This window comes from Gasterosteus aculeatus, chromosome 7 (assembly GCF_964276395.1).
Source record: "Gasterosteus aculeatus chromosome 7, fGasAcu3.hap1.1, whole genome shotgun sequence".
NCBI lineage: Eukaryota > Metazoa > Chordata > Actinopteri > Perciformes > Gasterosteidae > Gasterosteus > Gasterosteus aculeatus.
Genome location: NC_135694.1, coordinates 24449568 through 24466012, shown reverse-complemented (window position 1 = coordinate 24466012; position 16445 = coordinate 24449568). Strand labels below are relative to the sequence as shown.

Below are 16445 nucleotides of genomic sequence, written 5' to 3'. Positions count from 1 at the left end.
ACTTGCCATTGGTTTGACCCTGTCAGTAGGACAGTCAGCAGGTTTGGAATATATTAAACGAGCAGGCTGGTCTGTAAGAGTGTGCTACAGAGTATGTAACTTTATGGACCACACTGCATAATCATTGTCTGAATAATACAACCAGATTTGAAACTGGATGTCTCCATCCCCCAGACGGCATGGCTTTTTCTACCTGTGGTGTGTTTACATTGTAGTTGATTCTGTGATTACCACACAGGCGGCTGCAGGCGGAGATAATGTTATGTAAGGCCTTGCCAATAAGAATGCATGTTTTGTCGGTAATAACTATGTTTTTTTTTTCTTCCTCTAGAGACTCCCTGTAAATGCAGGATGAACAGAAAAAAAAGAAGACATGAATGAATATGTGGACAGAGAAAGCCGACATGCCGCCGGCGGCCTGTTTAGAAGCTTTCCGCTGTTATCATTCGGGACATCTTTAGCATATTATGCTAATTGATACCATTGCTCGTTTTCTGTGTGCTCTGTGTCTTGTTGTGACAGACTGGGATAACAGAGGATACATAGTTAGGTGTTGCGATGACATTGGGGAGGAAAGCAGCCCTGATTAGTTTTTGTTTATGAAGTTGGAATGAGATTTAGAATATATCATGCAGTGAAATGTGAATTTTTACACAATTGCATGATTATGTTTCCTGGCCTTAGGACTTCTCTCTTTACAGGTTCTGCCATGTACCTGCCCTGTTGGAGAATTTTGTGGTTCTTGGTTCCTGCGGGGAGAGAGAATAGAAGTGGAACAAGCCAGCCAACATTTGACTATGAGCTATTTCCATCTTTTGCACTGACACAAACTGGCATCCACTAAAAGATACATGAAGTGTTGCACTCAAAAGTGATATCCACTGTTCAAAAAAATGTAACACTTACTCTGACAAAGTGATTGCTGCCACGAAATAGCAGCTAATGCTGCAGCTGCTGGCTTTCTTAAAATGTAAACTTGGCAAACAGTAAATTACATGGTACGTACTTACACAGATGTTTCTAAATCATTCATCCTCCTCATTCATACACAATGTCAATTCATAACACGTATGCAATGCATTAAAAGTACGCACAGTATTTTGGGAGCCGGCATGTTGAGCAGTCCGCAGAGTCAAAAATCTGTACTTGAGTGCACATGTGCATTCACCTCCTCGCCCCTTAATTGGCTAAAAAGTGTTTGTGTGCATGCGTCTGACAGGGAGAGGAACAAAACAAACCTGATCAGGGGAAAGTCGGGTTGCCATGGGAAGGTTTTCTGGTAGACAGTCAGCCTATGTTGGTGTTATAGGGTAACAAGAACAAAGTTTGTGTATAAACTCCACGGGGGGATGGAATAATCAAAAGCCACAAAGGTCGTCGGTGCGTTTCCTTGTCAGCTACACACAGAGCGAGTGCTGTGAGAGTAGACACAAAGCCAACTGACCATCAACTGCCTTCAACCTCGTGGCATCTATAAAAAATGATTGACTGGTCACCTTTTTTTTAAGGATTTGCATAAAGGGTTTACGTAATGTCACTTTACAAGCCTGAAGCAGATTATGGAACGTTAAGGTGGCTTCAATGTGGATGATAAGCAGAGATGCAGGATCAAACAAATACATAGGGAGGCTGTGGAATGTGGTATGCATTTTTTATCTGTACTTGACAACAAACTCAGAATTTCAGCAGAGGCAGCAAAAGTATTATATCAACATACAGCGGCTTTTAGAGATGCATGGTCTGTATAATTAGACCGTAGCGATGGGTCAGTATAGATAAACTCAGCGAAAAAAAAAAAAAGAGAGTTCCACAAAAAAATGCATCTGAGCAAGTCAGCTTAGAAATCCGTTCCTGAGGGAAACAAAAGTGCATAATGAGAAGATAACGCTGAAATGTATAATTGAAAGCGTGAACAGCCGAAGCATTCTTGGCCGAAATCATAACACACTTTCCAAATCCCAACTGATTTCAAAATAAAAGGTAATTTCTTCTTTCACAGTTTATCATCTTAACATTCCAAAAGAAATTACTATGACTTTAAGCTCTGCTAAATCTGCGAGATTCAGGTCGGGAAGGAGAGAAAAAAACACATATAAGAAGCTTAACAAGACTGACCTTATGCGATTAAATATTTCATGGGGGGAATTTAACTCATGTAGTTTGCGGTGAGATATGTAGCTCACCTGCTACAGCACAGCAGTAACAAAATCTTCTTGCTTTAGATCTGCTCGGTTGAAGCCTTGAACATCAGCACTGGAGCCTTGTGCTTCAGCACATCAACCAACTGAAATAACTGAAGATCCAGTTGTCTTGAAAGGTAATTAGCAAGATGAGTCAACTGTAACGGAATATCAATAGAGTGGTTAAACGGGACACAAAAGGTTGATCGATAGTTGGCAGTGTCGATTCGCAGCATCGAGGTTCTAGCTTTCGCTCGTGCTGTGTAGAGTCTGCGTGTGCTCAAAGTATTCCGTTGGGTTTTCCTCCGGTGCTCCAGTTTTCTTCCAGACATGTCGGCCAGGTGAACCGGAAACTGTGAAGTGTCCACAGATGTGAATGTTTTTCTTGAATTCTGCCTGACCTGTCCAGGAGTTTTTTTTTTTAACCTGTTGCATGCAAAGACACGCTTCAGCGACCCACTTACAAAATTGAACCGAAAAGGAACAGAAGAGGATGAATAGATGGATGGACACCATACTGAGAGGCATAAATACTTTATGGCACACTAAGCCTGATCATGACCATGTTAAGAACAGTCAGTCGGTCATGTGATGGTCAAGACAAAGGCAAAGATTGGTGCAGCTGTTTCCGACCGCAGACATCTAGCGTGACTCGTTCCCAAACTGTCCTGTTATGAATATTTTATCCTTTAAATACACTTAATTACCACCAGTTTGTTTTGCCGGCATTTCAAACATGGATTTTATATTGTGTGTGTGTGTGTGTGTGGGTGTAAGTGCATGAAACACAGCAGCATTCATCAGTGAGGCAACCATGTGTACATGTCTCGGGTGAGTGATTCTGTACTTCACGGATGCATATCCACAAAATTCTCCAAGGCTTTTAGCATAATTCATTTCATATGTTAATACCAGCATTAAAGTAGGATTAATTGTATAATCTACTAAAAGTTCCGTTTTGGTAATATATACAAAGTACGTACAGATACACATAAGGGAGTCTGTATATTTCCACCCACCACCTTTCAATTAAAACAGAAAATGTCGTATGACATAAATACCACATAATATTTACATAATATTCAATACGAGTCTGCATTTTGTGTTCACAAATGTGCTCCCAAGCAATCGAACGGTGTAATTAAATAAATATGTAATAGTGAAATGATTAAATGCAAACCTCCTGGTGTCGGGTAATCTTAATAACATCTCTGAGGCCGTGTCCGGGATCTGGTTGAATAATTTTCTTCAAAACATCCCCCAGCATGTACCAGTGGAATAATGAATGCATTAACTATTACGCGGCTGAGCAAACAAAATTATTGTTTGTGTGATTTATGAAAGAGTAAAAAGAATATGAGAAACACGATAACATGTGTGAGTAGGTTGGTATCATCTTATGACAGAGATGGACAGGTTTCTTATTTTGTTTCTTAGATGTTTTTTGATGACGATAAATGCTGCGCTCCAGTAGTTCCATGAATATAAAATGTAATGGCATTGAATCCCGGCCAATCTCCACTCAACCTTTTCAGCACAAGTGGAGCTGTCTAGAGAAAAGGAGCATTGCTTCTTTCATTTTAAAAATGAATTGTTTTTAACAGACTTGTGTGTGTTCATTTAAACCCCCCCCCAGTCTGTTGTGGGTTCAGATTGGGTGGAGGTTCTGTTCTCCCGCGTGGCTCTCCGGGCTCTGAGGGACACCAGGTTCAGCAGCCTCTCCAGCTCGTCCCCGGAGTCCCCCAGACTGCCCGAGCCGAGCCCGCCGCGCTCCCCCTGCGACCCCCTCCACTCCCCTGTCTGTGAGTCCCACGCCCTCAGGGGTGGCAGGAGTTGAGCCGGGTGCAAGTCGACGCCCGAGGGGCTGAGCGGGTACCCTTCGTAGGCCTGTCGGGTCGGGGGTAGAGTGTCGTAAACGCTCTCCGCGTCCTCCCCCGGCTCCGGGTCACGGCTGGACACTCGGTATTCCTCGTAAACCGGCGAGGAGCTTTGTTCACAGCTGTCGTGGCCGTGCACCTGCCGCCGGTCTCGGTGGTCCCGCGAGGCCCCCGCCGTCTCCTCCTCCTCCTCTTCCCCGCTGCTCCGTCTCATTTCTGCTCTCTCCAGGATGCGTTTCCTCTCCCACTCGCCCGACTGATTCCTCTCCCACTGCGAGGCCCTCCTTGCGCTGTCTCGTCCCGGCCCTCGGCCCCTGTCGCCGCCGCAGCCCATCGCTTTGTAGTCCAGCTGGAGGGACCGCGTGCTGCCACCTCGCCTGATGCTTTGAAGGGTCTCGCTGAGGTCGTAATGGGATCCCAACTCCGGTGGACGCAGGCGCGACGGTGACAACCAGCTCGAGGTCTGGCTGGAAGGCTCCCAGTGGTATGCTGAAAAGAAAAAGGACCAAATAAGCTTTTTTGAATAGTTTCGAGCATCAATGTTTTCGCGTGGAACGACAAGTCAAGGCGACCTACATATGAGACTAAAAATATTTGTTTTAGTTAATGTACTGTGTGTTACCTGGACAAACTGCCGCCAAATGACTATGTGGTTCTCAAATGTATGTTTGTGTCAATGTGCAACGAACAGATTGAGATCACATATTTAATAGGATAGGATCAGCCGGCGAAAGGTGACACATCAATAAATCACTTCTAACTTCTAAAACAACAGTATCATGGCAATCTTATCTTTAGGAAGTAAAAGAGGTGACAGCAGTTAATATGCTGCCAAAGGCACTGATCTTAAGATGTTTACAATTACTTAAACCACTCAGATCCCATTAGATTCCATCGGCTCCGTTAAGACACAGCAGCTCACTGCGAGAGCAGAAAAACAAAGCGTCTCTCGAAGAACAGAAAATAAGTATAAACTCATCAAGAGATTTTCCCCTTAATCATCTTTTATGACCTTTCTCGTTGTGTGCTTATGTATCTGCAGAGACCCTGTACTCTGCAATTTATTTATTTATTTCTGGGCATCACAGTTTGTGGGGAAAAAAAGGCAAAAGGTTGGTAGATTTGCTATGAAAATAAATCTGGGACTGGCTTTCAACTGGGAGCAATAACGCTTCTGGTACCTTTGAGCTTTGGCTTGTTCACAAACCTCCTCAGACAAATCCTGCTCATTTTGCCTTAAAAAAGAAAAAAAATCAACCAATGTTCCCCAGACTAATAGCTTGCGCATATATTCTGGCTTGTTGTGTTCTCTATTTTCCCTTTCCTCTGCTCATTATCTACTCCCTTGATCTCTTTTCAATTTCATAGAAGTGTGTTGGTTGTGTGTTCTGTGTACCAGGGCGTGTTTGTACATGAGAGCGCTGCGTGTCTGACGCTACGTACGTGCACACGTGTTTGTTTGTGCTTGTGATGCACCAGGAGTTTATGCTATGGACCGACACACACACACACACACCCTAATATGTAACTTCCTACAAACTACAGCGTGTGGGCTACATAATTCATGGTTAGCTTAATGAGCTGTGAGTGACAAGATATCATATTGATGAAGAGAGTGAAGCAAGGGGAGGGGAGGTGGGGGGGGGGGCGGGGGGGGTGATCCTCTGTGTGAGGCACTTCATAAGCAGTGCCAGCGCCTGGTTTATAATGCATGACACGTGTGGACAGAGATATTTAATAGATTGCCCTGCCAACACACCACAAACCGTGCGGGAGTTCGTACTGCGTGCCATGCTGCTGAAACATCTCTGGATGAAAAAATAATTAAATAAGGGTTACTGTAATCTGAATGAATTTTCTTACGATCCACAATTTACTTTTTCTACACAAGCATCAACTTTGCTCTGCAGGTGGCAAATTGTCTTTCAGCAAAGCTGAGAACGGAACAAATGTCTAATGGGACTGGAAGCCTTTGATGATGAAAGGCTCTTCACATAGAAACCAGTGAATGCAAAAGCCACAATGAATTATGACACTGAAGACAACACAACTGGATAATGGGAGAGGGATGCGGGCAGAGAGACACTTAGTGCATGCCAGATATGCACAGACAGACGGATGTACACCTCAATAAAAACCCTTAATATAGACACATAGATGCATATGCATAATGTAGTTATGTAATTGACGCAGATGCGTCGTCTCGTGCAAGCATGATTAATGGAATTTGAGAACGCAAAACCATCTGGTGCAACTGGATTGTGCCATTTCTTTATTTGATAATAAAAAGCTGTTTTAATACTGAAAATGTCCCGCAAAATCTAAATCAAGTAGTTAATACACTTACTTCCAATTTGAATGAATTTCAATTCCCTAATCAAGCCCACAGGACATAAATAACTACAAAGCAAAGATTCTATTCTGATATTTATCAGCTTCTCGAAAAGCCAAGACTTTTGGTGAAAGCGTTATAAGTAATTAACAATATTGATACGAATTACATATCTAATATCTGCAAGTGACATGAACTTGAAATGTTAAATATTGATATTTGGCTAATTGGTGGAAGATGTATTACAAGCCTACTTTTAGCACACATTTTCCACAAGCTTTTTCATATGGGGGTGACTATTAGGGTCACAATTAATAGATGTGTTATGAGAGCTACTTATTCATCCACACATGATTGCAGAGAGACTTTTGAAAATGGGAATTGTAGAAAACTGTTGCTGCATTCATTAAGGCAACGCTGATATTGATCATTTAAATGTGCAAATATTTCTCTCTTTTTTGCTACACAAACCAACATCCTTGACGAGGATCCATCGGTATTTGGTTATCGACCTAACCGTTGTCGGAAGAAACTGGGATCTTACATTTAGGTATGAATAAACAGAAAGGTTCTCCTGTGCTGCCCGCAGTACACTGAACGTATTCAGAATAAATAATGTTAAGAACACAAAAGGGTGGGCCAGGTTCAAGGAAGCAAAGCTCCAGACAAGAGCCAAAAGGACTGGAAAGTTTAAAAGATTGTTTTTTCCATTTGCTTTTCAGCTCACTCACCAGGACTGTTCCTCCCCTGCTCGTTGCTCATGCTTGACACTACAAAGGGAGAGAGACACTGAGTCAGAAAAAGACCAAGACAAACAACACAGAAAACCAAAAGGGGAAAATTGACACAAAGAGAGATTCAGTGTGAGGAACTGACAAAGATAGTGGGAATCTAATCAGGGGGTTTTTATTCTGAATAGAAAGAGGATTGATAAACAGACGCTTCTGCTGCTTTCAGAACATCATATCTACGAGCGACACTTCCCCATGAGAAGGAAGACACAAAAGAGAGGACTAAACAGGTGATATTTTTCATACCTTCATTTTCAATATTATCAACTGCATCGTTGACTTGACGTATGACTGTCACAATGGAGGCTGTAGGCAGAAACAAAAGGAGAACAGGGCCAATGTCAGTGCATTCACGATGGTTTCACGTGGTGGGTGTAATTGTGCTGAGAAGGAACATGTGCATGAGTGTGAAGAAAGGAGAAACATTTGTATGAATGTTGTATGTGTGTCTAATAAGTGAGTGGGAGGTCTCTGCAGCTGAATTAATTGACAGGAAAGACAGCATCCACAAGGGGTCCAACAACACACACACACATACATTAAGGTGTTAGGCTGACTAACTTTAAACCAAAGAAAGATCAATAGCTTTGAGGTATCTAGGAGAAAGACACAGCATTATCTTTGTACTGAAGACCTGTGCATCCGCCTGTGATTCATTCGTTCGTGTGGATTTACAGTATGTGGTAAACAAGTGAAGTGGTGCTTTGGGGTGATTTGACATTGAAGTCTTACCGTTGTCATCAAAGGACTCCGAAGTGAAGGAGTTGAGGGAGCGATCCTCAGAGGTGGAGTCGGAGAGACACGCCACCTCTTCCACCAGCTCGGAAACTTCTAATGCAACACAAAACACACACAATGTTCATTTTCCTGTTCCTTTTTATTTCATTTTGTTTTTTACCAATGAGGCATCAACCCAGTGGGACATCAACCCACTCAAAATAACAATAATTAAGTAAGCCGATAACAATTCAAAATTCAAAGGCTGTTTTACAATACCAGCATGCGTGTATGTGCATCTATGGAGCTGCTGAATGTTGTAATCATCATCTCCAGAATCTCCACACCACTCCTCCAGACTCTCACATACACAAAGTATCCACACGTACGGACACCTTCAGTGCAGTGTATTCAGGTCTGATCTCAGGTGTTTAATTACAGCAATTTCAACCAGATGGAGTTGAAATTTAGAACCACAGAGTTACTTGTTCGTGTGTAGTGTGCTGTAGCAGATGTGAAAAGCGGGGATATCGGAACAATCCATCCCAGAGTACGACCAATCACGTACAAATTAAAGTTTGAGTTGCCAAAGCCGCCGTCACAAACCTGACATTTTGTCCCAAGCGAACAAGTCAGATTCAATATCATCTGGAGAAAGCTTGCCGGCCTCAAGGTCTCCAGTTAGCCGCCACCTGCGTGACTTTAGAGGCAACACTTCAAATAAATACAAGTCGGCATGATACCTGCCAAAGTTTTTCCTCGCCGGAGCTGTTGTTTCGGGGGTCAGAATTGCCTCTGAGTGATTGTTTTTCAAATAAACTGCCCGAGGGGCAGAGCAGGTACTCATGTGTCACAATCGCAATCTGTTAAGCCCAGAGAGCGGGTACGTAGCTCTGCCAGCTGCTCTAATTTAGCCGACGTAAAACACCTGGTTTCACATAAGTGTTTCAATTGGAAGAGTTATATACACGACCAGCAGAGCAGGCTTTTTATAACGAATCTGTTTGGAATATAAAACGGCTTGGACATAAAAGCTGACAGCTTCGCTGATGTGTATAAAAGTAACTTCTATAGGAGCTTTATATTATGTGGAACAAAAAACTGTGCAAACATTTGGCTGCATCCTCCACGGAGTCTTTATACTGTTTTGTTGTTGCTGGAAGCACAGAGGTAATGAGAAATAATTAATTCATATTCAGATATTTAATTCATCAATCGTTCAATACGGATCTGTAAACCGTTTAATTATTATGAAAGAATGATGGTACTTGAGCAATGAGCCACCATTACTTTAACAAACAAAACTTAAACATAGGATTGATAAGCCACCCAATTTCAAAAAGAAAAAAACTAAAAATGAAATCTAATCTCAAAGTTTTTCTCATATACACACAAATCAATTGATCACAGTTCGTTATAAATGTAATATTTATTGGACATCAATAAATGATCAATAAACAAGATGAATTGATTAAATGAAGAATACAATTAACAATACAATGAATAATGAGGAAGCACACAAATGAAAAGGATTATATGTGACCAGGAAAAATTAGCTACTCTTGTCATTTATTGATGTGTATCAATTAATTGATTTTCCGTTTTTCGACTTCAGACTTTAAATTTAGCTCAAAACATTCATGCAACATTCAGCAGCCAAGGAAGTTTGTTAAGCACTTTTTACAATAGTTCTAATTTAATGTCTTTAGAGCCTGGTCTTCTTCTCCGTTGAGCTCGGTCAGATCTTCCTCGTCTTATGTGCACGTGTCACATAAGACGGACACAGTCTACAGGTCATGAACCAAAAGCTGGACAGAGCGATCTGGTGTATTGTGGTTGTCAAATATTAGAAATTCTACTCCTGTGTGGGACCCAGATTCATAATATTGTGTAGAAGAGAAGATTTCTAACTTCTGTATGCTTTTTCTTCTTTAAAAAAAGGGGGAGGGGCAGATTTATGTCAGAAAATGACTCGACTACTTAATCTAACCCTATTTTACAGAATGAATACCAGTTATTTACAATAACTAATTCTACCACATTTGAACTGGGTGCTATCTTTGGTAAGATAAATCACAGAATAAACCCTGATCAATTAAAGACAACAATTGCACAACATAGACATTGCTCTCATGACACTGACAGACATATGTAGGTATACATGTGCAACCATAAGCAAAGTCAATTAATGGAGAGCATTAAACCCAAGTCCTGGGAGAGAGACACAAATGAAAGGAGGGGGTGGAATACGTTTTCTAATAAAAAGGCATTAGTAATCCATTTTTCCTGTCTGGCGAAGCAACAAACAGTCTTAGTGTACCTTGACTTGTGATTGCTGTTTGCTTTTCATAACACAGCCTTCGAATAATGTCTTCCCGTCACCCTCGTCTGTCACACCTTCTCAGAATATCCTTGTATGTTACAAAAGGTGCGTTTTATGGACAGTCTGCAGTGAGGACCATATTATAATCCGAACCCTTTCCATGCATCTACTTTGGCTTTCCATACCCGAGCTTGGTGGTCGTGGTTTACTGCTTATAGAGCAAGTTGAATGCTCCTGTGGGAATATCAACAATAAGGCAGCACCATCAATCCGATTAAGAAAGGAAGGCAGCGGCACTGGTCTCCTGCAGGTGACGGGACACCTCCTTTCAATTTATTTTCTCCAACTCTCATTTGTAATTGTGCCGATGGCTGCCCTGCCATGTGCCAACCAGCCCGTGTCTGAGGTTTACGGATCCAACCTCCGCTCTAATCCTTCACACCCCGGCTCTGAACTTTTAAAATCCTCTAGTTCAATTTTTCCACTATTTCTTTCATTCACATTGTTTTTATTGGAAATGGGCACAACCACTGATAAAAAGCCCAAAACGGGTCACATTGACTTCCACAAAATATAATGAGTACTGTAATAAGTACTTTAATGTAGCCTTCACTTAGTTTATACGACTGATCTTATGTTGTTTTTTATTCTTAGACACCTTTTACATGACAGAACAAAAATAACTAAAACTGAGCAACTTTGGACCTGATTTAAAGTATCTTCCTATTATTTCATTATTGATGACGTTTATTTATTCATAAGCCACACGTAGTGACAACTACCAACACCATTATCTTTCCCGGATATTGACTTCTACCCATCTATTCAAATTATAATTATACTTGTTTGTAGCTGTGGTGTAAACAAATAGACAGTTTTCCAATCGATTAAGTAAACTGTCAATTATCACTGGAGTCATCCAACCAATACTGTGAATATTATTTCCTGATATTACCATTTAATTAACGGACTGTGATGTAAAATTGACCCCAAGGGACACATGCCACTATTTTAATTTGCATTTGCACAGCAGGGGGGCAGAAAAACATAAAATGACCTATCTCCCATTTCCGCAGGAAGGAATCGATAATTATCAGACGGGAAGTTCCCACTGCTGGCTGTATTATTCACACAACTAGCTGGACAGATAATTAAAATGTGTAGTGATTACCGTAGCAAAGAGATGCTTACTTCACTAACGGAAACAAAACAAACTGCTGCTATTGACAACTTTGGCAGCTAAATGTCAGACTGACATCGTGGTTGTTCTCTCAGCTAACAAAGGTACGCTTGAAATAAAAAGACAAAAGACAAAACTAGAGAACCAGACAGCGTCTGACCGAGTGTCAGCGTCGAAACTACATTGATTTTGTCATAACTTGAGTGTAAGTGTTGTCCAGATTGAAGAGGCCACCATTGCTTTTTCCAGCAGTGTAAAAAGAAAATGTGTTATCATTCTCGCCTCCAAGGAAGTAAATCGAAAAACTAAAATGAAATAACGGCAAAAGGGAAGATATAAACTAAACTAGTCTTTCTCACTCTTGGACGTTTCTCTTGAACGTGCGTGATCAAAGGGCCTAGATCACTGTGGGAAAAGCTCTTTGGGCGCGGATGATTGTACGGCTGCAACACAACGAGCTCCCGGCCTGAGAAGCTCTGTAGCTTCTTGATCAGAGTTCAGACACTGTTGACATGCAAGTGTGTGAATGTGCATGCACATGATGGCGGTCTTACCCTGTGGACCGTTATCCCTCTGTGTTCTCTCCACCTCAAAAGCTCTCTGCCCCCATTCCTCCTCTCTTTCATCCCTCACTCTCTCCAGCCCTTGCTCCCTTGTCTCCTCTCCCTCCCAGGACACCTTGTGGGCCGGACTGTGCTCCGGGCGGCGGGCTGACGCAGAAGGGAGATTGGGTGCCACGCTGCACACAGCGATGCCCCTCCTGTTGGCCGCGCCTCGGACGGAGGAGATGTCCGAGAGGAAGCTGCTCATCTGCAGGGACACAGAATTACAGCGATGGTCAAAAAGCAAGTTAATCTCTATGTGCTTATCAGGAATCAGGAAATATTTATTGCCTAAAATATGTCATACATACAAGGAATTTGACTTGGCAGTAGACAGTATGACAATGGACAACAAGCAGTGCACGAGTAATAAAATAAAATAAAATGCTATGGGTTAGTAGAATAAGGCTATGGCTTAGTTTAAAATAAAATAATAAAGTTAAAGTTAAAAATATTTAAAAAAATAAAAATAAAGTGCACTAGCGAACCGGAAGTGAAAAAAGTGACGAGTGAAAGCTTTTATTATGATACACAGCTCACTTACATTTAGCAGGGCGATTTGATTGCGAGTTACGGCTGACAGCCACCAACTAGCCAAACTTTTTTTTTATGGAAAAATAATACAAATATAGAATCCTTTCATTTTTTTTAATTCTGGAAAGCTTTCAAGGCAAATAATAAAATCAATTTTTGTTCTTTTCTCATATCAATGAATATGAACTCCCAAGTTCATGTCCCATGTTGCAGCGACTACTATTCAAATTATTCCCATAGTGGTTTTAGAAAGCTTTAAAACAATTTTGTTTTTATTCTATTTCTAAAATGTCATCATGCCTTATATTCAAACACTTCGTCTCTCTCACTCTCTGCCATGGAAGGACTTTTTTTAAACTGATGGCAGTGAAGCCTTCTTCCAGCACACCGTGTCCTGTGGCTGTAAGAATAAGAGCAGTAGAAGAAGCGAGTGGAGGTTGATGTACTCTGAGTCTTCCAAATAAAGTACATCATAAAAAAAGATGCATAGAGGTATGCTGATATAAATGATATTGTGTGGAAGAATGTAGATTTTGGGGCAAACGTTGCTCAGGAATTCACTAATAAAAACATTGTCGGTTTGATAACCGGCTCCATCCGTTTCAAAAACTGCTTGTGAATTTAGACTTTCAGAAAGTGTGTAAAGTGTTAATCAATGTAAATGAAGATATATTTTATTTAGACTAAAACAGCTATAACATAACTCTCTGTTTTCCTATGAAGTCTTTTACAACACACGAGACACAAAAAAGGAATCTAATATATGTATACAAATAAATAATGAACGCACACACACCTGACTGCCCTCACTGAACGTGTTCTTGTCACCATCTCCACTCCTCAGGCTGTAGCTGCTGAGTCCCCCCGGCAGGGGGGAGAGGGTAGTCGGCCGCACTATGACCTGGGGGGGGCCCATGGTGTTGACTCCCACCTCGCCGTAGGTGCTCGTGGCACTTTGAGCTCCCGACACACGCACAGCCTTAAACTCAATCCCCTCTGACCCCGTGCCGGTCTTGTGTAGCATGTAGCTGGTTTCTGTGGAAATAGTTGAGACCCCCATCCCGGCCTGAGTCCCCTGGCCCGGGTCTGAGTCTTTCCTGAATTTAATTTTTTTCCTGAATGCCATGAAGAGTATGAGGAGAAGAATGATGACGAAGGCAAGGACTCCGATGCCAATTATCTCTCCTGGGCCAAGGTAGGTCAGGGGCTCCGCCTGGGCAATGCAGGCAGAAATATTATAGATACTATATGCGTAATGTAAACAAATATGTCAATGAAAAAGGGACAACTTTTTAGAACTCACTTCCATTCAGGTAAAAAACAGACGCATATTTCCAACTTGCTAAGTAAACCTTTTGGGATAATGAATGGTTTTCTAAAAATAATTTCACCCCTTCACAGTCTGTGAGGCGAGTGCCAATTATTTCAAAACCATCCAGGCAGCCACAACTGCCTGACAACTAGCTTCACAGACACAGAGGAGTTGACATTCCATACCCTTTCACTTTTGGGAAGAAGACTAATACAATGAAAAATAAAATGAAAAGCCCAACAGTGCAAAATGCGTACTAATAATTTGCTGGTAAAGGATATGGTAAAATATTCTACAGGATTTTTTCTTATCTACTTACAACGGCAAATGCCACATTTCGGAAGAAATGATACATCCAAATACTGTGAGTTTTTTAATAGGATTTCGGAGGAGAAAAGAGTAAATGTTTTATTTTCACACTCTCACTAAATGTGCCTAAAACACAAAGAAAGCAAACTTTTTCTAACATGTTTTTTTTTTTAAAGCAGCATAATAAGTTTTGTCAACTAGAGTTCCTTCTCCGCTAATTGCAGTATTCTAATGACAGAACGTCTTCAAAATGCAAAACACTAATTCGGCTTACAGTGTCGACATATAAAGTCAATAGTGTGATGACTTCAAATTCAAACCTTGATATCCCCATTACCGCACTTTCTCAAGCTGGCGAACAAGCCCTCAAGGGATCCCACTGCACAATACAATTAGCAACTGCTTCCCTCAGTATGCAGAGTCTGATAAGAAGCAAGCCAAGTGTGCAGAACCTTTAGTGTTACACTGGAGTATATTCGGTAAAGTGTTGCTCATACCTGCGTGTCGTCCCCCGGATCCTCGGGTGCCTGATCGTCACAAAACTGACCCTTGTTGCCCTCCGAACAGTTACAGTAGAACGAGCCAAACGTGTTGACACACTCTCCTGCGCTTCCACAGACGTCCTGGTCGCACTCGTTGACATCCTTCTCACATCTGCAGAAGCAGAGAGATGAATACATTACCACGGAGTGGAAAGAGACAAATCAAGGATGATTGCACGGGAGGTAGACAATAAATACTTTGGAGACCATCATCACAGGGCTCTCTTTGGCTGAATCAATACATTTATCTTCACGGATTCCCTATTGATACGGTTCAGAGCCCCCGCTTTCCCACCTCAAACACTACCACACACACACACAAACACAATACAACACACAATACACACAATAACTAACTTCCAAACATCGAATCTTGACATTTCAAATGTTGTGCACCGCTGTGATGAAAATAGAAAAAAAAGCTTATTTTTTTTCAATTACTTTGTCTTGATGAGATTTTAAAAGATTTCTTTTGTTTGGAATCATAGTTTACTTAACAAGGCCTGGACATATTGGGCATCTGCTCATGCATACTAAAAATCATAATTTACAAACTTCATGAATGCAGCAAGCAGCTTTCTGTTTCATGTCCATGATTCAGCTTTTAAAGGGAAATGTGTCCGTTTTTTTAAGGGAATTTTAAATTCTATTCAATTTAATAAAATGAAAAAATGTTTTGGCAACTACACTCAACATTTGTTTGCTAACTCCAGAGAAAAAGGATTTGGTTTACAGTTTCAATCTATATTTATCAAAAGGGGACTGTGCCTCAGAGGTCATCCTTCGATCACAGGATCAGGAGTTCGATCCCCAGCTGCGCTAGTCGATGTGTCCTTGAGAAAGACACATAACCCCAAATTGCTCCCGACGCTGTGCCTACGGTGTGTAAAATCTTTCATGACTGCTAGTCAGTCCCGGTGGGCGGGTAGCATCTTGCATACTGACCCCTTCAGTGTGTGAATGTGTGAATGACATACTGTGTCAATTCAACATCTTTGTGCAATTTATTCAAAGGGCAGAAGCCTTTTCTCCAAAGAGGGAAAACTGCTCTCTGGTGGCGGCTCCACTGAACAACCACGTGAGCAGGGAGGATGTTCCATAGGGAATTAACTGAGATGTAATTAAAGAGCCAGCTAGGGAGTAATTATAGGCTTTTAAACCAAAATGATTCAAAATTAAATTAGGAACACACAATAACAACTAAAACTACAGTTGGTGTTTAGATTGATAATGTGAGTGTGTGTGTGTGTGTGTGTGGTAGAGCCACACACATAGTGTTTTATGTTTAAGGGTTTATAAGAAAGTGGAGGGATTTAGATATTAGTTTACATCAACACTAACCTTATTGTCAATGAGTAAAGGCTGGTTTTCGACAATGTTGTTTTTTTTTTAATCATTAATCATTGATTGATATAATCATTGATTGTTTTTTAACAGTGTCAGCGTGTGGCTGCAGATTATTTCTTCTTACATAAGTCCCCTGAGTCCTCCAGAACATCCGCAGAGGAATGCACTGCCAACAGGCTGACAGTCTGCTCCATTCAGGCATGGGTTTGGCATGCAGGACGTTAATTCGATTTCACAGCGCCCTCCACTGAATCCACCGCTGCAACTGCACATGACGCCTGTTAGAGACAGATTCAAGAATGAGTCAAATAACGCTGTGTAAAACAATCAACATAAACAGAGAATATCATATTCTGATAAAAGTGTCATTTTTCTCCGGTGTGTCTCCTGGGCTAAAGT

General features: G+C 41.4%; 1 protein-coding gene across 1 annotated transcript in view; it reads right to left on the bottom strand.

Moving 5' to 3' along the window:
• Nucleotides 1-1634: 1634 nt before the first annotated feature.
• Nucleotides 1635-16445, bottom strand: part of fat3b (FAT atypical cadherin 3b) — a 54960-nt gene continuing 40149 nt past the window's right edge. Inside the window, exons 46-53 of the mRNA XM_040181321.2 lie at nt 16171-16324; nt 14655-14811; nt 13333-13749; nt 11955-12210; nt 7913-8011; nt 7427-7486; nt 7121-7159; nt 1635-4546 (exon numbers count right to left, since the gene is read on the bottom strand). Coding sequence (XP_040037255.2) covers nt 3801-4546; nt 7121-7159; nt 7427-7486; nt 7913-8011; nt 11955-12210; nt 13333-13749; nt 14655-14811; nt 16171-16324 — 1928 coding nt within the window. The 3' untranslated portion in view covers nt 1635-3800. The remainder of the gene's footprint in view (nt 4547-7120; nt 7160-7426; nt 7487-7912; nt 8012-11954; nt 12211-13332; nt 13750-14654; nt 14812-16170; nt 16325-16445) is intronic.